This window comes from Salvelinus fontinalis, chromosome 29 (assembly GCF_029448725.1).
Source record: "Salvelinus fontinalis isolate EN_2023a chromosome 29, ASM2944872v1, whole genome shotgun sequence".
NCBI classification, from domain to species: Eukaryota; Metazoa; Chordata; class Actinopteri; order Salmoniformes; family Salmonidae; genus Salvelinus; species Salvelinus fontinalis.
The window spans coordinates 44,802,309-44,826,653 of NC_074693.1; the positions used below are offsets into that span (position 1 = coordinate 44,802,309).

The window sequence follows — 24,345 nt, forward strand, 5'->3', positions numbered from 1 at the left end:
ACTACTAATACTAACACAAACACTACACCCTACAGTACACCTTACCACTACTAATACTAACACAAACACTACACCCCACAGTACACACTACCACTACTAATACTAACACAAACACTACACACTACAGTACACACTACCACTACTAATACTAACACAAACACTACACCCTACAGTACACCCTACCACTACTAATACTAACACAAACACTACACCCTACAGTACACACTACCACTACTAATACTAACACAAACACTACACCCCACAGTACACCCTACCACTACTAACACTAACACAAACACTACACCATACAGTACACACTACCACTACTAACACTAACACAAACACTACACCCTACAGTACACACTACCACTACTAACACTAACACAAACACTACACCATACAGTACACACTACCACTACTAACACTAACACAAACACTACACTCTACAGTACACACTACCACTACTAATACTAACACAAACACTACACCCCACAGTACACACTACCACTACTAATACTAACACAAACACTACACCCTACAGTACACACTACCACTACTAATACTAACACAAACACTACACCCTACAGTACACACTAGAACTACTGTTACTAACACAAACACTACACGCTACAGTGCACACTACAACTTCTAATACTAACACAAACACTACACCCTACAGTACACACTACCACTACTAATACTAACACAAGCACTACACCCCACAGTACACACTACCACTACTAATACTAACACAAACACTACACCCTACAGTACACACTACCACTACTAATACTAACACAAACACTACACCCTACCACTACTAATACTAACACAAACACTACACCCCACAGTACACACTACCACTACTAATACTAACACAAACACTACACCCTACAGTACACACTACCACTACTAATACTAACACAAACACAACACCCTACAGTACACACTACCACTACTAACACTAACACAAACACTACACCCCACAGTACACACTACCACTACTAATACTAACACAAACACTACACCCCACAGTACAAACTACCACTACTAATACTAACACAAACACTACACCCTACAGTACACACTACCACTACTAACACTAACACAAACACTACACCCTACAGTACACACTACCACTACTAACACTAACACAAACACTACACCCCACAGTACACACTACCACTACTAATACTAACACAAGCACTACACCCCACAGTACACACTACCACTACTAACACTAACACAAACACTACACTCTACAGTACACACTACCACTACTAATACTAACACAAACACTACACCCTACAGTACACCCTACCACTACTAATACTAACACAAACACTACACCCTACAGTACACACTACCACAAACACTACACCCCACAGTACACACTACCACTACTAATACTAACACAAACACTACACCCTACAGTACACACTAGCACTACTAATACTAACACTACACCCCACAGTACACACTACCACTACTAATACTAACACAAGCACTACACCCCACAGTACACACTACCACTACTAATACTAACACAAACACTACACCCTACAGTACACACTAGCACTACTGTTACACTAACACTACACCCTACAGTACACACTACCACTACTAATACTAACACAAACACTACACCCTACAGTACACACTACCACTACTGTTACACTAACACTACACCCTACAGTACACACTAGCACTACTGTTACACTAACACTACACCCTACAGTACACACTACTACTACTAATACTAACACAAACACTACACCCTACAGTACATACCTACCACTACTAATACTAACACAAACACTACACCCCACAGTACACACTACCACTACTAATACTAACACAAACACTACACACTACAGTACACACTACCACTGCTAATACTAACACAAACACTACACCCTACAGTACACCCTACCACTACTAATACTAACACAAACACTACACCCTACAGTACACACTACCACTACTAATACTAACACAAACACTACACCCCACAGTACACCCTACCACTACTAACACTAACACAAACACTACACCATACAGTACACACTACCACTACTAACACTAACACAAACACTACACCCTACAGTACACACTACCACTACTAACACTAACACAAACACTACACCATACAGTACACACTACCACTACTAACACTAACACAAACACTACACTCTACAGTACACACTACCACTACTAATACTAACACAAACACTACACCCCACAGTACACACTACCACTACTAATACTAACACAAACACTACACCCTACAGTACACCCTACCACTACTAATACTAACACAAACACTACACCCTACAGTACACACTAGAACTACTGTTACACTAACACTACACCCTACAGTACACCCTACCACTACTAATACTAACACAAACACTACACCCTACAGTACACACTACCACTACTAATACTAACAAACACTACACCCTACAGTACACCCTACCACTACTAATACTAACACAAACACTACACCCTACAGTACACACTACCACTACTAATACTAACACAAACACTACACCCTACAGTACACACTACCACTACTAATACTAACACAAACACTACACTCTACAGTACACCCTACCACTACTAATACTAACACAAACACTACACCCTACAGTACACACTAGCACTACTGTTACACTAACACTACACCCTACAGTACACCCTACCACTACTAATACTAACACAAACACTACACCCTACAGTACACACTACCACTACTAATACTAACACAAACACTACACCCTACAGTACACCCTACCACTACTAATACTAACACAAACACTACACCCTACAGTACACACTACCACTACTAATACTAACACAAACACTACACCCTACAGTACACCCTACCACTACTAATACTAACACAAACACTACACCCTACAGTACACACTACCACTACTAATACTAACACAAACACTACACCCCACAGTACACACTACCACTACTAATACTAACACAAACACTACACCCCACAGTACACACTACCACTACTAATACTAACACAAACACTACACCCTACAGTACACACTACCATTACTAATACTAACACAAACACTACACCCTACCACTACTAATACTAACACAAACACTACACCCTACAGTACACACTACCACTACTAATACTAACACAAACAATACACCCTACAGTACACACTACCACTACTAATACTAACACAAACACTACACCCCACAGTACACACTACCACTACTAATACTAACACAAACACTACACCCCACAGTATTAGTAGTGGTAGTGTGTACTGTAGGGTGTAGTGTTTGTGTTAGTATTAGTAGTGGTAGTGTGTACTAACACAAACACTACACCCTACAGTACACACTACCACTACTAACACTAACACAAACACTACACCCCACAGTACACACTACCACTACTAATACTAACACAAACACTACACACTACAGTACACACTACCACTACTAACACTAACACAAACACTACACCCCACAGTACACACTACCACTACTAATACTAACACAAACACTACACACTACAGTACACACTACCACTACTAACACTAACACAAACACTACACCCCACAGTACACACTACCACTACTAATACTAACACAAACACTACACCCTACAGTACACACTACCACTACTAACACTAACACAAACACTACACCCCACAGTACACACTACCACTACTAATACTAACACAAGCACTACACCCCACAGTACACACTACCACTACTAATACTAACACAAACACTACACCCTACAGTACACCCTACCACTACTAACACTAACACAAACACTACACTAACAGTCCTCCAATGATGTCTTAACAGGTCAGGAGGAGCTCATCTGTCCGTATCTACCAACCCAGGGCTGCTCTTCTTCCCAGAACCTTTTGATGACCTGGTAGCATTATGGGCTTCTCTAGCTTTGAATTTTTTGGGGAGGGCAAAACATGCAGACTACGTGCTGTCATGACTGTCCTGTGAGGATTTGAATGGGTCAGATCAGCTTGGCAATGGATGACAGTAAGCAGACCTTCTCTCAACCACAGAAGAGGAGAGGAGGGAACTGGGCCGGGTTTGACAGCTCACACCTTTTCGTAAATTAAAGGAGAGGAGATCCAGACAGTTCTCCTTCTCCAAAATCCACCAAGGAATGTACTTTGTTAAACAACTGCTCTCGTGGTGCCCCAAATTCCTAATGAGTTAATAGTTACACGATTAACTTAAAATCGGGTAACAATTAAAGTTAGTTGATTTGATAAATAACATTGCTCAGATTATTGAAAGTAAAGTCATGATAACGCTGAAGGAAAAACACATTTGGATTTCTCTTAGTCATTTAAAGCACAACACGGGGGCTCCTTGGTCAACCCCCTAACACCCTTACTTGAAACTAGAGTTTTAAAGCAGCAGTGCATGCCATGTTTTCAATCAATAAGAGCATGGGGATACGAAACAGATACACAGAGAACAACAAAATGCTACGTTTTTTTAAAGCAACGGCAAACCTTCTTTATTGAGTATTGAGTATTGAGACTACGATTACGCAGTTTGAATATCATTTGATTTAGCTACTCCAATTCAAGCTAATATACATAAAGTTCCATTTCTGTATTGTAATTTCAACATAGGCTGCCGTTAGTACTTTAGCTGTGAAAATGGTCTACAATCTATAGATAGGGGCGTGTTGGTGCTGGCAGCTTTCAAAGCACGTAAAGGTAAAGCAAATCCCTTCACTTCATTGTAATTAAGCTTTCAGTGAAGGATTCTCAGCGCAACACGTTTTCAGCCGCCGAGAAACATGCCTTTCCTGTCATCGGAGCCGGAGTTTAATGTCACAGCGTGGTGAGCACAAACACAGTAATTGAGAGGTGAGCTGGATGAGACGAGGTGAGGCGAAAAAAAAAAAACCGGACTGATCGTGATAAAAAAACAGAAGAGAATCGGCATCACTTCGGCTCCCGCAACAAGAACCATTGTATGAAAAAAGGTACACAGAGTGACACACACACACACAGGCCTATGCAATGAAGCCTGGGTCATTTAGCATTGCGGTTAAAAAAGTGATGGGCTGAAAGCTTTTTGTTACATTTTCAATCCGGCGGCATACACAGAGAGCCAGCCAGAGCCAATTCCTGTGGAATCAAAAGGAAGGGGTTGCAAAAGAAAGTTTGACCTTGGAGATGGGCATGAGTTGAACTTCAAATTCAACATTCAACAAAGTCCGTCGTCATCAACAAGGGGAAACGTTTTCACCTGTAAAGCCATTCAGTTGACATAACCTATGGGTTGTTATGAAAGGTCCACGGTAGCTATTACTTATGAGTCTGGCAAGCGAGACTAGTCAGACTACCTAGTACTAGTACCTAGTACGAGTCTAACAACAAGGCCAACAAAGCGTAAAGATGGGGGTTAGGTCATGCCTTCTTTTCCCTCTCCGTTCATCAAGTCAAGCAAAACCCCACAAGGGGGCAATACTGCGCTTTGAACAGAGAGTTCCATGGGAATGCTCATCGATCAACCCATCATCTCCTCCTACAACCATGTCACGTGTGTATATGCGGGACCACAACTACCCTTGCCTCACACCTAGCAAGGACAGGACACCGTGGAAAGTTTGCGTGCCATGTGTAATTACATGTAACCGCAAGGTGATCAGAAGCTACAATTATTTCAAATTCAAGTATCGTTTTATGATGTAGGCTGTCAGTTGTTATTAGTGGAGTAATCTTCTCTTCTCGATGATGGAGATTGACAGACTGCTGGGCTGGCAGGCTAAAGGCTTGACTTCTTCTCACTTGGATATGAACTGCTACTCACACTCAACAGAGGCGTGGAAGACACGCGGCAACAGGTTGAACTGATACAAACTCTCGGTTTATTACCACACTACGCTAGATAGGCACACTCTTATCATTCGTAACACAAAGGGAGGAGCTCGAACATCATGTTAAAGCCATACGAGGGTTACACCATTTTCTACTGACTATCACCAGGTATCAGACAGGCCTTTATAGTGCATCTTTACTGGTAACAGGAAGTTGTAACACTGTAATGACAGTAACCAAACTCTTTGTACCACCCTCGCTATTTTATGGTTGTCTAGTAGTTACCAGTGATGTGGATACACCTTGGATGACAGACATGGGATCGCTGTAATGAAGCCACCGTGCAGTCATCTTGGTACTCCTCCAATGTAAAAACTATTTTGGTAGCAATATCAATGCATTTGCCCATCGGTTTATAGACCAATAAGACGGCCCCGAATGTGTTCAAATTCGGTGAAGGGTCGGAGAGGTACTCAGATCCAGACTCATTGCGGAAAATAAACTAAAATGTGTGGGCGTGGCGTAGCGTTTGGCCGGAGCAAGGAGTCTGGGTAGCCAGGCAAGCTCTCTGTAGCTCTGATGAAGCTCTCTGTAGCTCTCTGATGGAGCTCTCTGATGGGGTTCTCTGTAGCTCTGATAGAGCACTCTGTAGCTCTCTGATAGAGCACTCTGTAGCTCTCTGATAGAGCACTCTGTAGCTCTGGTGGAGCACTCTGTAGCTCTGATAGAGCACTCTGTAGCTCTCTGGTGGAGCACTCTGTAGCTCTCTGATAGAGCACTCTGTAGCTCTCTGGTGGGGCACTCTGTAGCTCTCTGGTGGAGCACTCTGTAGCTCTGATAGAGCACTTTGAAGCTCTGATGGAGCACTCTGTAGCTCTCTGATGGAGCACTCTGTAGCTCTCTGATGGAGCACTCTGTAGCTCTCTGATGGAGCACTCTGTAGCTCTCTGATGGAGCACTCTGTAGCTCTCTGATGGAGCACTCTGTAGCTCTCTGATGGGGCACTCTGTAGCTCTCTGATGGGGCACTCTGTAGCTCTCTGATGGGGCACTCTGTAGCTCTCTGATGGGGCACTCTGTAGCTCTCTGATAGAGCACTCTGTAGCTCTCTGATAGAGCACTCTGTAGCTCTCTGGTGGAGCACTCTGTAGCTCTGATAGAGCACTCTGTAGCTCTGATGGAGCACTCTGTAGCTCTGATGGAGCACTCTGTAGCTCTCTGGTGGAGCACTCTGTAGCTCTCTGGTGGAGCACTCTGTAGCTCTCTGATGGAGCTCTCTGTAGCTCTGATAGAGCACTCTGTAGCTCTCTGATGGAGCTCTCTGTAGCTCTGATAGAGCACTATGTAGCTCTCTAATGTAGCTCTGATGTAGCTCTCTGATGGAGCTCTCTGTAGCTCTGATAGAGCATTCTGTAGCTCTCCGATGGAGCACTCTGTAGCTCTGATAGAGCACTCTGTAGCTCTCTGATGGAGCTCTCTGTAGCTCTGATAGAGCACTATATAGCTCTCTAATGTAGCTCTGATGTAGCTCTCTGATGGAGCTCTCTGTAGCTCTGATAGAGCATTCTGTAGCTCTCCGATGGAGCACTCTGTAGCTCTCTGATGGAGCTCTCTGTAGCTCTCTGATGGAGCACTCTGTAGCTCTCTGATGGAGCACTCTGTAGCTCTCCGATGGAACACTCTGTAGCTCTCTGATGGAGCTCTCCGTAGCTCTCTGATGGAGCACTCTGTAGCTCTCTGATTGAGCACTCTGTAGCTCTCTGATGGAACACTCTGTAGCTCTCTGATGGAACACTCTGTAGCTCTCCGATGGAACACTCTGTAGCTCTCCGATGGAACACTCTGTAGCTCTCCGATGGAACACTCTGTAGCTCTCCGATGGAGCACTCTGTAGCTCTCCGATGGAGCACTCTGTAGCTCTCCGATGGAGCACTCTGTAGCTCTCCGATGGAGCACTCTGTAGCTCTCCGATGGAACACTCTGTAGCTCTCCGATGGAGCTCTCTGTAGTTCTCCGATGGAGCACTCTGTAGCTCTCTAATGGAACACTCTGTAGCTCTCTGATGGAACACTCTGTAGCTCTCTGATGGAACACTCTGTAGCTCTCTGGTGGAGCTCTCTGTAGCTCTCTGATAGAGCACTGTAGCTCTCTGATGGAGCACTCTGTAGCTCTGATAGAGCACTCTGTAGCTCTCTGGTGGAGCTCTCTGTAGCTCTCTGGTGGAGCTCTCTGCAGTTCTCTGGTGGAGCTCTCTGCAGTTCTCTGGTGGAGCTCTCTGCAGCTCTCTGGTGGCGCTCTCTGTAGCTCTCTGATAGAGCACTCTGTAGCTCTCTGATGGAGCTCTCTGTAGCTTTCTGATGGAGCTCTCTGTAGCTCTCTGGTGGAGCTCTGTAGCTCTCTGATAGAGCACGCTGTAGCTCTCTGGTGGAGCTCTCTGTAGCTCTCTGGTGGCGCTCTCTGTAGCTCTCTGGTGGCGCTCTCTGTAGCTCTCTGGTGGAGCTCTCTGTAGCTCTCTGGTGGAGCTCTCTTTGGCTCTCTGATGGAGCTCTCTGTAGCTCTCTGATAGAGCTGTCTGTAGCTTTCTGATGGAGCTCTCTGTAGCTCTCTGATGGAGCTCTCTGTAGCTCTCTGGTGGAGCTCTCTGTAGCTCTCTGGTGGAGCTCTCTGTAGCTCTCTGGTGGCGCTCTCTGTAGCTCTCTGGTGGCGCTCTCTGTAGCTCTCTGATGGAGCTCTCTGTAGCTCTCTGGTGGAGCTCTCTGTAGCTCTGATAGAGCTCTCTGTAGCTCTGTGATGGAGCTCTCTGATGGAGCTCTCTATAACTCTCTGATGGAGCTCTCTGTAACTCTCTGATAGAGCTCTCTGTTGGAGCTCTGTAGCTCTCTGACGGAACACTCTGGAGCTCTCTGTTTGAACGAGGGCTGAGTCAAGTGAACTTGAGTTGCCGAGTTAAGTGAGAAGTCACGACAGGGTTACTCTGATACACTCACTCCTGTCTCTCTCTCTGATCTATGTGCTCTCTATGCTGAGCGTCAGCGTGATTTTAGAGCTGTGACTCGGCTCGGCGCAGCGAACCAGGTAAGTGCTACTTTGTAGAGGCTTAGCCTGAGCAGAGCTCCCTGCCTGCAGATTACGGAGGAGAGAAGAGTGGCGCATAGTATGGGACACAAAAGCACCCACATTAACATGATGTGAATACAGAGGGCAATAGAAAAAGAAAACTGCTCCATTTCTTTGCCAAAAGATGTTTGAATGTGCCACACAGCAAGCCGTCAACACATCACATCTAATGATATCATTATTATGACAACCAGTGGAGACAGAGATCCACCTCGAGATCAGAGACTCTCTGGTGAACAGTAAAAGAACAAGGTGATTGGTAGCTCGTACTCAAAAGGACACACCGGGAGTTTCAGACATAGAAGCAGTAACCATGTCCATTCTGCCCGTTACATCTCCATGGTTCCAGACAAGTAGTGGTTGAAGGTGTACAGGGGAGCCATTGTAATCCTATAGTACATATACATTGAGTGTACAAAACATTATGAACATGACATAGACAGATGATCCCTTTCTGATGTCACTTGTTAAATATCACTTCAATCAGTATAGATGAAGGGGAGGAGACCGATTTAAAGAAGGATTTTGAAACCTCGAGACAATTGAGACACGGATTTGTGCATGTGTTCCATTCAGAGGGTGAATGGGCAAGACAAAAGATTTACGCGCCTTTGTACTTGGTATGGTAGTAGGTGCCAGGCACGCCGGTTCGTGTCAATAACTGCAACGCTGCTAGGTTTTCATGCTTAACAGTTTCCGGTGTGTATGAAGAATGATCCACCACCCAAAGGCTAACCCGGCCAACTTGACACAACTGTGGGAAGCATTGGAGTCAACAAGGGCCAGCGTCCCTGTGGAACGCTTTCGACGCCTTGTAGAGTCAATGTTCTGAGGTGCAACTCAATATTAGGAAGGTGTTCTTAATGTTTTGTTAACTCAGTGTAATACCGCCAGGGACCGCACAATACCAATACGGATTGTAATATGGATTCTCACGATTCTATAGGTATTAGATTCTGCAATTGTATTGCAATTTGACGTTCCAAACATATTACTCACTATATGTCTGCTGCAGAAAGACAAGCGAGAGCATGAGAAAACTAGTTTTGATCGGTCAGGGAAAATACTGCACTGAAAACAGGGACTCTACATTCATTTTTATAGGGGAGCACGGTGGCTATATACACTTGGTTCAAAAGGAGAGTTACAGTATCGGACTTACCATCATCTTCTCAAAGAGGGCGTTGATCTCCTTCTCGGAGAGGTTCATGGAGCGGTCGTCGAAGAGAGGCTGGGGCATGGGCATCTCTACCTGAATGGACATGGGGTCTGTGGAGTGCTGGATCAGGGGCTTGTCCTTCTTATTGCCAGTCTTCCGGAAACTGGTGATCCGGTCACGCTGAAGGGGAAAGAGAGGGTGGCATGACCAAAGTGTGTATGGTAAGTGTTATGACATATAGTATTTAACTAGGAATATTTCCCTAGGCTTCAGGCTTTCTGAATGCTTTACACACTGTAGAGTTGAGTGATACTGTCATATTCCTGCCATGTCTTTCGAGCTCCTTCCCAACCTTTGAACGGGCATCAGCTGGGCTAAATTACAGGTTGGGATGGCGCCACAGGCCAGCTAAAGTAAAGGGTGTTGCCTGTGACAAGGGACGGACTGATAATGTGTGTTCATCTTCTGTTTTGTCATTAAAAAAATGATGTTAGAGTATATGATAATGTGCTTTAACAAGGGGTGTAACATTGCTTGCTCTATGTCAAACTGGCTCTGATGTATTAAATCTGTACAGTTCGTGTGTATCTGAACGAAAACATGGTACATAATAAAACGGTACACTGTGAAATACAGCGACGTGATAGATTTGACTTACCTTCGCACTTACCATTAACCCTGTAGATTGGGATTGTTCAAAATGACAGACTGTTATGGGAGTCCGTATAACGTAAGTGCATATGCTTCAGAAAGATACTCTCCTCACAGACAGTACTCGGCTATTCTAGGTACACCGATGAATTAAGAACGGACGTCAATCGCATAAGTGCAAATACATTTACCTGAGCTGTGCTTGAGTTAGGTTGCCCGGTGCAATGGGACAAATGGAATCGTCCCAAAAGTGCAAACGGCAAGCGTTAAATCAAGCGCACCTCATATGTAATTCAGGGCCGACGACAGAAGACGGACAAAGATCAAACGAGATGCCGCCAGCAGCAGGCACCTTTGTTACACAGTCAGAAGAGGGTAAGTCCATGCACCAGGCGCTGTTAGTTAGTCGTCGGTGGTATTAGCTACATGGGTTTAGGGGTCATGCTTGTGTGAAATGAATGAATGAACATACAAATGAAAAAGAGCACGACAAATCAATTAAGACAACATTTTATTAATGATAGCACACCTGAATCTACACTGAAATCATTGTGGACGGACCAGTGGAGGACAAAACCAATGATGTTCAACATGATTGTAGAATCTACATGTAATACAATCCACTGAAACAGCACCAGTGTTTGACCCAAGTACTTGTTCTTTGTTAATGAATTATTAAGAGGAATAATAACAAATACAATATATAAGCCTATCATAACCGATTCAGAATACTGTTGGGCTGATATTTGACTGATTAGGCTAGGCATTCATCAACAACAAAAAAATCTGATTCAATTACGTTATCATTTGGGCACATTAAATAACCATCAAATACTGTAATGACAATAATACAGGAACCCTACTTGGTTAACAGAGGGCACTGTGTCCCTCTTGTTTCATTGGTCCATCCACAGATTTCAGTTCAACATCCTGCGCAGCCATGACACAAAGAGGAGATGGTGGCGCAAAACCAAGTACACAAAGAAATGAAAACAGGACGCCTTACCATGTCGTCAGCCAATGTTTTTATGTGTATGTTCTGTTGAAGGGAAGGCACATTGTGAAAAGTAAGATCCAACTGAAAATGACAGCCCCGCGGTGTGCATGTGAAGGAGAATATCCAAAATGTCACAATACACAGTAACAGATGGACACACATGCAAACGTGACAGAAATGTCATAGAGCCTCAGACGAACCCATATGAATGAACCCATGAACAACCACACTTATGAATAACACCAATGCCAAGAGTATGCTACTTTGAAGAATGTCAAATATGAAATATGCTTTGATTTGTTGAACACTTTTTTGGTTACTACATGATACCATATGTTATTTCATAGTCTTGACGTCTTCACTTCATTTTTGATTAAGAATTAAGAAAAACCCTTGAATGAGTACTGTATGTTTCACAAATTTGTACAGTACACTACAGTAGAGTAAAGAAAAGTAGAGTGCAGTACACTAGAGTAGAGTACAGTATAATGCACTGTATTGTACTGTACTATACTGTACTGAACATATTTACTTTACTCTACTGTACTCTGATCTGCTCTGCTGTACGTTACTCTACTGTGCTGTAATGTCCAAATTTGGGAAACATAAACATTGGACCAGCCTGGTCTGGTCCGGACCAACCGAATGTGGCCTTGTTTGGGGACGGAGCTCATTAGTATAATAGCTCATGTGTAGAATTAACTAAATATGCAAAATAAGGTTATTGCATATGTTAACCTTTGTGTACCTATTGAGGATACAAACACCATAAAGAGAATGATATGACTATTCATAATTATTCATTTCTGTATAGTACATATCAGGGACCCATGATGTAATGCTGTTACCGTAATTCCATTACCGGTTATAAATCCACTTAACCTACTGTAGTTCAATAAGTAAAATGTTTTTTTTCTCAAACTCAAGAGCTGTGTTCGAATACTCATACTAACTGCACTAACCGTACTACTTGTGATGTAAATTGAGTATGTAGTATGCTTATTGGACATGTATGGATATGGATATAGTATGGATATAGTTAGTATGCCAAAAGTTCCCGGATGTCGTCCTACATTCGCCAAAATACGAAGTATACAAGCAGTGGACATTATTTCCGTGCTTTAGGGCCCAAAATGAAATTCTTGTCCTAACCGATGTCCTAACCGACTTGCCAAAATGATAGTTTGTTAACAAGACATTTGTGGAGTGGTTGAAAAACAAGTTTTAATGACTCCAACCTAAGTGTATGTAAACTTCCGACTTCAACTGTAGACTACCAAAAAAAACTCCCAAAACAGATGTTTGTTTCCTTTCCAGACACAAGGCATACATTGCCAATGGCCTGTGGCTCTGCTACGGACGGCCGTTTGTAAAGACGCCACAGTCACACACTGACACAGGAAGCAGGAAACAACACAACACCATATGCTGTGGCGCTATGCTGTGGGGGCTGTGAAGTGCTAACGATCGGGGAATGCGGGGTGTTGTGGCCATAAAGCGGACCTCCTGCCGAGGGGGTTCTCTCCTCGGTTAATCTCAGCCTATCGCTCTCAACGGCTTTACACTGCAACTCCTCGAGCAGTTAGCCTCATAGCTCCCTGAGGCTAAGGACTGCAGCTAGCAGACGCTCAAACTGCCATATCTATTACTTCTACGTATCAACAGTTGGGAGGTGTTTTCTGTCAGGGATAAAGCCTCTATCTACGTATATAGCCTCTATCTATCTATCCACAGTAAAACGAGTGCTATATCAACATAACCTGAAAGGCCGCTCAGCAAGGAAGAAGCCGCTGGTCCAATACCTCCATAAAAAAGCCAGACCACAGTTTGCAACTGCACATGGGGACAAAGATCATATTTTTGGGAGAAATGTCCATCATTATGTTTGGAGGAAAAAGGGGGAGGCTTTAAGCCGAAGAAAACCATCCCAACCGTGAAGCACGGGAGTGGCAGCATCATGTTGTGGGGGTGCTTTGCTGCAGGAGGGACTGGTGCACTTCACAAAATAGATGGCACCATGAGGGAGGAAAATTATGTGGATATATTGAAGCAACATCTCAAGACATCAGTCAGGAAGTTAAAGCTTGGTCTTAAATGGGTCTTCCAAATGGACAATGGCCCCAAGCATTCTTCCAAAGTTGTGGCAAAATGGCTTTAGGACAACAAAGTCGAGGTATTGGAGTGGCCATCACAAAGCCCTGACCTCAATCCTATAGAAACACTGTGGGCAGAACTGAAAAAGTGTGTGCGAACAAGGAGGCCTACAAACCTGACTCAGTTACACAAGCTCTGTCAGGAGGAATGGGACAAAATTCACCTAACTTATTGTGGGAAGCTTGTGGAAGGCTACCCAAAATGTTTGACCCATGTTAAACAATTTAAAGGCAATGCTACCAAATACGAATTGAGTGTATGTAAACTTCTGACCCACTGGAAATGTGATGAAAGAAATAAAAGCTGAAATAAATCATTCTCTCTACTATTATTCTGACATTTCACATTCTTAAAATAAAGTGGTGATCCTAACTGACCTAAGACAGGGAATTTTTACTAGGATTAAACGTCAGGAATTGTGGAAAAACTGAGTTTAAATGTATTTGGCTACGGTGTTTGTAAACTTACGACTTCAACTGTATATTGCGATTCTCACTATTTGATAAGAACTGCGATTGGATACTGTGATTTTATTGCGATTCGATGTTCCAAAAATATTGCCCACCATACAGTGCATTCGGAAAATATTCAGACCCCTTTTTTCACATTTTGTTACGTTACAGTATTATTCTAAAATCAATTAAATAAAACATTTGTCTCATCAATCTACACACAATGCCCAATAATGACAAAGTGAAATTCTTGGAAATGTATTAAAAATAATAACAGAAATATGTTATTTACATCAGTATTCGGACCCTTTGATATGAGACTCGAAATTGAGCTCAGGTTCATCCCGTTCCCACTGATCATCCTTGAGTTTATATACAACTGGATTGGAGTCCACCTGTGATAAATTCAATTGATTGGACATGATTTGGAAAGGCACACATCTGTCTATATAAGGTCCCACAGTTGACAGTGCATGTCAGAGCAAAAACTAAGCCATGAGGTTAAAGGAATTGTCCGTAGAGCTCCGAGACAGGATTCTGTCGAGGCACAGGTCTGGGGAAGGGTACCAAAAAATGTCTGCAGCATTGAAGGTCCCCAAGAATACATTGGCCTCCATTATTCTTAGATGGAAGATGACCGAGGGAAAGATGAACGGAGCTAAGTTCAGAGATCCTTGATGAAAACTTGCTCCAGAGCACTCGGGACCTCAGACTGGGGTGAAGGTTCACCTTCCAACAGGACAAAGACTCTAACCACAAAGGCAAGACAACGCAGGAGTGGCTTCAGGACAAGTCTCTGAATGTCCTTGAGTGGCCCAGCCAGAACCAGGACTTGAACCCAATCGAAAATCTCTGGAGAGACTTGAAAATAGCTGTGAAGCAACGCTCCCCATCCAACCTGACAGAGCTTGAGATGATCTGCAGAGAAGAATGGGAGAAACTCTCCAAATACTGGTGTGCCAAGCTTGTAGTGTCATACCCTACAAGACTCAAGGCTGTAATCGCTGCCAAAGGTGCTTTAACAAAGTACTGAGTAAAGGGTCTGAACACTTACGTAAATGTTATATTTCAATTTTAAATGAATTTGTTTTTGCTTTGTCATTATGGGTATTGTGTGTAGATTGGTGAGGAAAAGCAACAATTGAATCCATTTTAGAATAAGGCTGTAACATGACAAAATGTGGAAAAAGTCGAGGGGTCTGAATACTTTTCAAATGCACTGTATGTTTGCTGCAGAGGGACAAGAGAGAGCCATGAAAAAGCAAGTTTTGATCAGTCAAACAAATTGGAGTTTGGTGCAGGTACAGCCAACTATCACAAAAATAATATTGCGATATTGTCGAAACGATATATGGTCAGAAATAATATCCAGAAAATATGTAACTGTATCTATATTTTATCCCCCCCCCCCCCCCCCCCCCATTATAACTTTCAAACACTGTCTCTACAAGTAAGGTAATTTAACATATTTTAATCAATTTAACAACAAGGGAACCTCTGTTGAGCTAATCGTCTTTACTTTAGGGGAAACCATTAGTTTACTTCTGCACAGTCATTATCGCACGGCAACACATAGCAACAATGCAATTTGGTTTCCTTTAGGGAAAACCATCAGTTCACTTCCGCACAGTCATTATCGTACGGCAACACTGCAACAATGCAATTTACCACATAACAATTAACCATGCACGTCCTCTGGGCTTCTCTGGCTTATTAAAACCTCAACCCTTTCATTGTAATAAATGTTTATTGCCCAACATTAATTCCTCAAAATAACCCAAATCGAATTAGCCCTCAGCTCCTTCATTATCGAAATAGGATTTTGTTTAGATAAAGGTTAATAAAATTGAAAAACCCACTGCAATTTTGCTGGATTCATGGGTCCATTTGAGTATGGGGAATATCATGAGTATGCCTTATCTGGCAAGAACTTGTAAATACAAAGGACTACAGTCAAGGCGAAAAGTTTTGAAAATGACACAAATATTAATTTTCACAAATTCTGCTGCCTCAGTGTCTTTAGATATTTTTGTCAGATGTTACTATGGAATACTGAAGTATAATCACAAGCATTTCATACGTGTCAATGGCTTTTGTTGACAATTACATGAAGTTGATGCAAAGAGTCAATATTTGCAGTGTTGATCCTTCTTTTTCAAGACCTCTGCAATCCACCCTGGCATGCTGTCAATTAACTTCTGGGCCACATCCTGACTGATGGCAGCCCATTCTTGTATAATCAATGCTTGGAGTTTGTCAGAATTTGTGGGGTTTTTGTCTGTCCACCCACCTCTTGAGGATTGACCTTAATCTCAATGAGATTAAGGTCTGGGGAGTTTCCTGGCCATGGACCTAAAATATCGATGTTTTGATCCCCGAGCCACTTTTGCCTTATGGCAAGGTGCTCCATCATGCTGGAAAAGGCATTGTTCGTCACCAAACTGTTCCTGGGTGGTTGGGAGAAGTTGCTCTTGGAGGATGTATGTGTTGGTACCATTCTTTATTTCTTTGCTGTGTACTTAGGTAAAATTTTGAGTGAGCCCACTCCCTTGGCTGAGAAGCAACACCACACATGTATGGTCTCAGGATGCTATACTGTTGGCATGACACAACAGGACTGATGGTAGCGCTCACCTTGTTTTCTCTGGACAAGCGTTTTTCCAGATGACCCAAACACTCGGAAAGGGGATTCATCAGACAAAATGACTTTACCCCAGTCCTCAGCAGTCCAATCCCTGTACCTTTTGCAGAATATCAGTCTGTCCCTGATGTTTTTCCTGGAGAGAAGTGGCTTCTTTGCTGCCCTTCTTGACGCCAGGCCACCCTCCAAAAGTCTTCGCCTCACTGTGCGTGCAGATGCCCTCACACCTGCCTGCTGCCATTCCTGAGCAAGCTCTGCACTGGTGGTGTCCCGATCCCGCAGCTGAATCAACTTTAGGAGACGGTCCTGGCGCTTGCTGGACTTTCTTGGGCGCCCTGAAGCCTTCTTCGTAACAATTGAACCGCTCTCCTTGAAGTTCTTGATGATCCGGTAAATAGTTGATTTAGGTGCAATCTTACTGGCAGCAATATCCTTGCCTGTGAAGCCCTTTTTGTGCAAAGGAATGATGACGGCACGTGTTTCCTTGCAGGTAACCATGGCTGACAGAGGAAGAACAATGATTCCAAGCTTCCAGTCTGTTATTCGAACTCAATCAGCATGACAGAGTGATCTCCAGCCTTGTCCTCGTCAACACTCACATCTGTGTTAACGAGAGAATCACTGACATGATGTCAGCTGGTCCTTTTGTGGCAGGGCTGAAATGCAGTGGAAATGTTTTTGGGGGAATTCAGTTCATTTGCATGGCAAAGAGGGACTTTGCAATTAATTACAATTCATCTGATCACTCTTCATAACATTCTGGAGTATATGCAAATTGCCATCATACAAACTGAGGCAGCAGACTTTGTGAAAATTAATATTTGTGTCATTCTCAAAACGTTTGGCCACGACTGTACAATAGGGATATTTGGCCTATTTTAATTCCAGATACCGTCCTGCATTAGCAAATCTAAATGTTTTAGTAATGTTCTATTCATAAAGTGTCTCAGAGTAGGAATGCTGAGCTAGGATCAGTTTTGACTTTAAGATCATAATGAAAACAATTACATGGACAGTAAGGGGGGGGGGGGATCTGATCCTAGGTCAGAGGTTGAATTGGCTTGCTCAAAGTGATACCACTAGGTGGTGTATGACATTTCCACAACTGCATTACATACTATCAATTCACGTCTTTCCATGCCAAACATGTACGCCTAGTTTCAAATATGTTTTTTCGACATATGTTATTTTTACACCATTACGCCATCTGCACATGAAGCACTTCCTGCTCACTCAATGGGGGAAAAATCCCCATTATAAACGGATGGCATTTACAGAGTTCATCTAAAAAGCAGCATGGAGACATGCTTACAGGGAAATCAGGGTTTTGCTTTAATTACTTGTAATTCATAACAAACAAAGGATGACTAGGAGTGCCTGGTGTTGTTGGCACTAATGACTGTATCGCCATGTGCCGCTACTAACAATTCTTGGCAACCTTGTGCCACTGCTCCCGCTCTCCCAGTCTCCTTCATAGCCTCTAGTATTCCGAATGTTCACTTCCACTCGGCAATCACAGTTCGTCTGCATTCCTCACTATTGCATTTCCATTCTGGGCGTGGAAAGTGACGAATCCTTCTACCCAGGGACATGTTCACAGAATTGAGTTGAGTGTGAATCCAAAAACCTGCTAGAATGTATGTGGCACTTTCTTCTTAGTTAAACCAAACAGCTTGAACATAGTGGTTCACAGTTTACACACGTCTTTTTGGCCTCTCTGGTTTATATGGACCCATCAACACAGCTTATTCAGTAGTAAACAAAACCACAATGCACTGTATGTTGCTAAGGGACCGTTTCTGTTGACAGACTGAAGTACTGACCTAGCGTTCGCTTAACAGGGTGTGTGCGTTTGTGTGTGTGTGTGTGTGTGTGTGTGTGTGTGTGTGTGTGTGTGTGTGTGTGTGTGTGTGTGTGTGTGTGTGTGTGTGTGTGTGTGTGTGTGTGTGTGTGTGTGTGTGTGTGTGTGTGTGTGTGTGTACATGTGTGCGCTAGCATGAAACAGATACAGACTCGTTATATGGAAAGGCAGCAGACACCCCAGCACATCTGACAAAATGATGGCCTTGCACTACAAAGCGTAAAATACAGGTAAGGTCAAAAGTATATATACAGTAATATTGTGGACAGATTGACAGAAAGAGTTGCATGCAGCACTCCCACACAGCATGTCACAATGGACGAGTCAGTTCAACTTCATTTACATCTGTGTGTTTGAAAAATGGTACCTGAAAAACTACACAGGCAGGCTTTAGTGTGTTGCATTTGCTACATGTTGTTGCTCCTCTCAAATTGTATTTTATAGGATCGAAATGAATCAAGTCTGACATAGTCTTCTCAATGGCTCATTACAGTGACTTAAAGGTACTGTGACCCTAGCCATAGCCATGGGGTCGGCAGGTAGCCTAGTGGTTATTGTGTTGGGCCGTTAACCAAAAGGTTGCAAGACAAAATAATGCTGATAAAGTACAAATCTGTCGTTGTGCCACTGAACAAGGCAGTTAACCCACTGTACCTAGACTGTCATTGTAAATAAGAATTTGTTCTTAACTTTCTTGTCTTGTTAAATAAAGGTAAAAAAATGAAAGGATCACACAGAGATGAATCTGAGCACTCCACTGACATTTACCCTGTTTATAAAATCCATCAGATTATGTTTAGATCGAGGGGCTCCCCCCTTTCACACGTCTCTGTGGTAGATGGGGAGAGAGCAGGGGAGAATGAACCACAGAAGTTGGTTCTCATTGAAACACGGAAGTTCAAGGCTGACCGCGGTACTGCTTGCAGAAAACAGGATCCTCATTATAATTAATGGGAAAATGGCAATCTTTGTGTAAATAAAAAATGTTTTAAAAGACAATCATAATACCAATAATTGCTTATAAAACACCAGTCCTTGAACCGATTATTTTAAAATCGCTCACAAAACAAGTTACACTATGGGGCAGCAGGTAGCCTAGTGGTTAGTGCAGTGGACCAGTAACTGAAAGGTTGCTAGATCAAATCCCTGGGCTGACAAGGTAAAAATCTGTTGTTCTGAACAAGGCAGTTAAACCACATTTCCTAGGTCGTCATTGCAAATAAGAATTTGTTCTTAACTGACTTGCCTAGTTAAATAAAGGTTGAATAATTTAGCTCCTAATTGCAACCTGCAGTACCCCGTTAGGCCTTCAACTTCAGTTAAGGCTTCCCATCTGGAACAGTTTGTGCATCACAGGAGGTTGGTGGCATGTTAAATGGGGAGGACAGACTCGGGGTAATGGCTGGAGTGGAATTAGTGGAATGATATCAAACACATCGTTTCTATTTTGAGGAAGTGTATGGCTATGGAGTTTCAAGATGGACAAACAGTACGATTGCCGCTTTTTAATTTTTAAAAAATCGAAACAAAGGACTTTTAAGGGAGTATGCGAGCACACTCATTCGGCTCGCCTAACCGAACTCAAGAATGTGGAAGGCGTTACTCAATGAGAGGGGGCATCACTGAGCTAGCCTACAACGTCACTTCCTGGAGTAGCTCAAACTGTGCATGTTATATACCCTTGACGCGCCATCTTAACTTCTCTAGGATAGGGGGCAGCATTTTCATGTTTGGATGAAAAGCATACCCAAATTCAACTGCCAGCTATTCATCCCCAAAAGATAAGATATGCATATTATTAGTAGATTTGGATAGAAAACACTCTGAAGTTTCTAAAACTGTTTGACAAACCATTCAGATTTTTTTTTTTGAGGTCACTCTCTTTTCAATGGATCTTCATTGGGAATCCAGATTTCTAATTGACCTACTTGCAGTTCCTACCACTTTCACTGGATGTAAAAAGTCTTGAAAAAATTGGTGTGTTTTTCCTTTGTGTAATGAATAAGTAGCCCTGTTCAGAACGAGAGTCGAGTAAAGTGTACTTTTTGTTTGAGGCGCGTAACCAGAAAGCATGCCACAGTTTGTTTTAATCCTGTATTGAACACAGATCATCCCGTCTTCAATTTTATTGATTATTTACGTTAAAAAAATACCTAAAGTTGTATTACAAAAGTAGTTTGAAATGTTTTGGCAAAGTTTACAGGTAACCTTTGAGATATTTTGTAGCCACGTTTGAGCAAGTTGGAACCGCTGTTTTTCTGGATCAAACGCGCCAAATAAATGGACATTTTGGAAAGATATCGACAGAATTAATCGAACAAAAGGACCATTTGTGATGTTTATGGGACATATTGGAGTGACAACAACAGAAGCTCGTCAAAGGTAAGGCATGAATTATATTTTTATTTCTGCGTTTTGTGTCGCGCCTACGGGGTAGAAATATGCTTCTTTCTCTTTATTTACAATGTTGCTATCCTCAGAAAATAGCATCGTTTGCTTTCGCCGAAAAGCCTATTTGAATTCTGACATGTTGGCTGGATTCACAACCAGTGTAGCTTTAATTTGGTATCTTTCATGTGTGATTTAATGAAAGTTTGATTTTTATAGTAATTTATTCGAATATGGCGCTCTGCATTGACTCTGGCTTTTGGCCAAGTGAGACAGTAGCGTCCTAAACTCAGATTTTGGGATATAAATATGAACTTTACCGAACAGAACATACATGTATTGTGTAACAAGAAGTCCTATAGGTGTCATCTGATGAAGATCATCAAAGGTTAGTGATTAATTTAAACTATTTATACTTTTTGTTACTCCTCTCTTTGGCTGGAAAAATGGCTGTGTTTTTCTGTGGCTATGTACTGACCTAACATAATCGCAAGGTGTGCTTTCGCCGTAAATCCCTTTTGAAATCAGACACTTTGGCTGGATTAACGAGAAGTGTATCTTTAAAATGGTGTATAATACTTGTATGTTTGAGGAATTTTAATTATGAGATTTCTGTTGTTTTGAATTTGGCGCCCTGCAATTTCCCTGGCTGTTGGTTATGTGGGACGCTACCGTCCCACATATCCCAGAGAAGTTAACCGACTTCATTTGGCTTCAATGCGCTATTGAGTCTTCACATAGGAATAATGGTGTCACGTGATTAGGGCCATCACCGACAAAAACAAACCTTGGTCGACTGAGTCATCCTGTTTAAACTTATTTTTCCATATATAAAACCAACAACATATGCACTGAGCTTGTCTGATGCTTGAAGCAAACTGTTTGATAAAATAATAAAGACACAGAAATTACTCAAGGAAGAGCACGATGGTCACACTGCGTGAAAAAAAGAAGAAAGACAGCGAGTGCCTGTGTGATTGACGCAGGTTGTCTGACTCTCCTCCCTAATGCAGTGAAAAGGCACCACAGCACAGCGTTTATTGCACTGTCCGTGCTGAAGCTTTAACATTATTTCAGCCATTTAGTTCGCGAAATTCCAAATTTGCTTAGAAAAAAACATTCTGTAATCCCTCAACCCTGGCTCTCTTTACGTGAAACATGTAAGCATGTCATGCATGTGAACAATAGGGACTGACCTATGACCTATCATAATCACGTCAAAATAATGTTTTTTACAAACTCCGAAAACAGTAATGTCGAGAGCAAAATGGATGCAGAGGACGTGAAAAAGAAACTCGAAGCGGGCGAATGTTTACTGGTTGCATTAGGAGAAAAAAGAGAAGTCAGATCTGTGGAAGACTACTACAAATCAAGAAAAATAAGGGTATAGGAGCAAGCGTTGCATGACTATTACGTGTGCCAAACAGTTACTGTTAGATGACAATATTTTTTTTTCTGATCATTCGGAACAATGTAAACAACAAATCAATAAATATTCAGCGCATTCAGAAAGTATTCAGACCCCTTACCCCATTTGAAAAATGGGCAATGTTTTACACACTTGTAGAGACAGTGTTTGAAAGTAATGATGGGGGGGAAAAAATAGATACAGTTACATATTTTCTGGATTTTATTTCTGACCATATATCGTTTTGACAATATCGCAATATTATTTTTGCGATAGTTGGCTGTACCTGCACCAAACTCCAATTTGTTTGACTGATCAAAACTTGCTTTCTCATGGCTCTCTCTTGTCCCTCTGCAGCAAACATACAGTGCATTTCGAAAGTATTCAGATCCCTCGACTTTTTCCACATTTTGTCATGTTACAGCCTTATTCTAAAATGGATTAAATAGTTTTTTCCCTCATCAATCGACACACAATACTCCATAATGACAAAGCAAAAAAACTGGTTTTGAGAAACTTTTGCAAATGTCTTGAAAATAAAAAACAGATATCACATTTACACAAATATTCAGACCCTTTACTCAGTACTTTGTTGAAGCACCTTTGGCAGTGATTACAGCCTTGAACTATTCTTGGGTTTAATGCTAAAAGCTTGACACACCTGTATTTGGGGAGTTTCTCCCATTCTTCTCTGCAGATCCTCTCAAGCTCTGTCAGGTTAGAATGGGGAGATTTGCTGCACAGCTATTAGCAGGTCTCTCCAGAGATGTTCGAATGGTCTCTGGCTGGGCCACTCAAGGACATTCAGAGACTTGTCCCGAAGCCTCTCCTGCGTTGTCTTGGCTGTGTGCTTATGGTCGTTGTCCTGTTGTAGAAACATCTCAAGGATGATCAATGGCAACAGGATGAACCTGAGCTCAATTTCGATTCTAATAGGAAATGGTCTGAATACTTTGGTAAATAAAGTATTTCATCTTTTATTTGCAAACATTTTTTTTTTAATGTTTTCGATTTGTCATTATAGGGTATTATGTGTAGATTGATGAGGATTTTTTTTATTTAATCAATTTTAGAATAAGTCTAATGTAACAAAATGTGGAAAAAGGGAAGGGGTCTGAATACTTTCTGAATGCACTGACAGTACCAGTCAAATATTTGGACACACGTACTCATTCAAGGATTTTTCTTTTTTTAAACTATTTTCTACATTGTTGAATAATAGTGAAGACATCAAAATTATGAAATAACACATAGTAACCAATTTTTTTTTAAACAAATCAAAATATGAATTATATTTGAGATTCTTCAAAGTAGCCACCCTTTGCCTTGAGGACAGCTTTGCACACTCTTGGAAATTCTCTTAACCAGCTTCATGAGGTAGTCACCTGGAATGCGTTTCAATTAACAGGTGTGCCTTGTTAAAAGTTAATTTGTGGAATTTATTTCCTTCTTAATGCATTTTAGCCAATGAGTTGAGTTGTGACAAGGTAGGGGTGGTATACAGAAGTCAATATTATGGCAAGAACAGCTCAAATAAGCAAAGAGAAACGACAGTCCATTATTACTTTAAGACATGAAGGTAAGTCAAAAAAACGGAAAATGTCAAGAACTTTGAAAGTTTCTTCAAGAGCAATCGTAAAAACCATCAAGCGCTATGACAAAAC

At 42.1% G+C, this 24,345-nt stretch overlaps 1 protein-coding gene across 5 annotated transcripts in view; it reads right to left on the reverse strand.

The window, feature by feature from the left end:
• The window catches only part of LOC129828030 (protein diaphanous homolog 2-like), a 644,069-nt gene that overhangs the window by 609,722 nt on the left and 10,002 nt on the right, over window positions 1-24,345 (reverse strand). For 4 of the 5 annotated variants that reach the window (XM_055889439.1, XM_055889442.1, XM_055889441.1 and 1 more), the window contains exons 3-4: window positions 11,787-11,819; window positions 10,133-10,309 (exon numbers count right to left, since the gene is read on the reverse strand). In XM_055889439.1, coding sequence (XP_055745414.1) covers window positions 10,133-10,309; window positions 11,787-11,819 — 210 coding nt within the window. The remainder of the gene's footprint in view (window positions 1-10,132; window positions 10,310-11,786; window positions 11,820-24,345) is intronic. The other variant, XM_055889440.1, reaches the window with a different exon arrangement.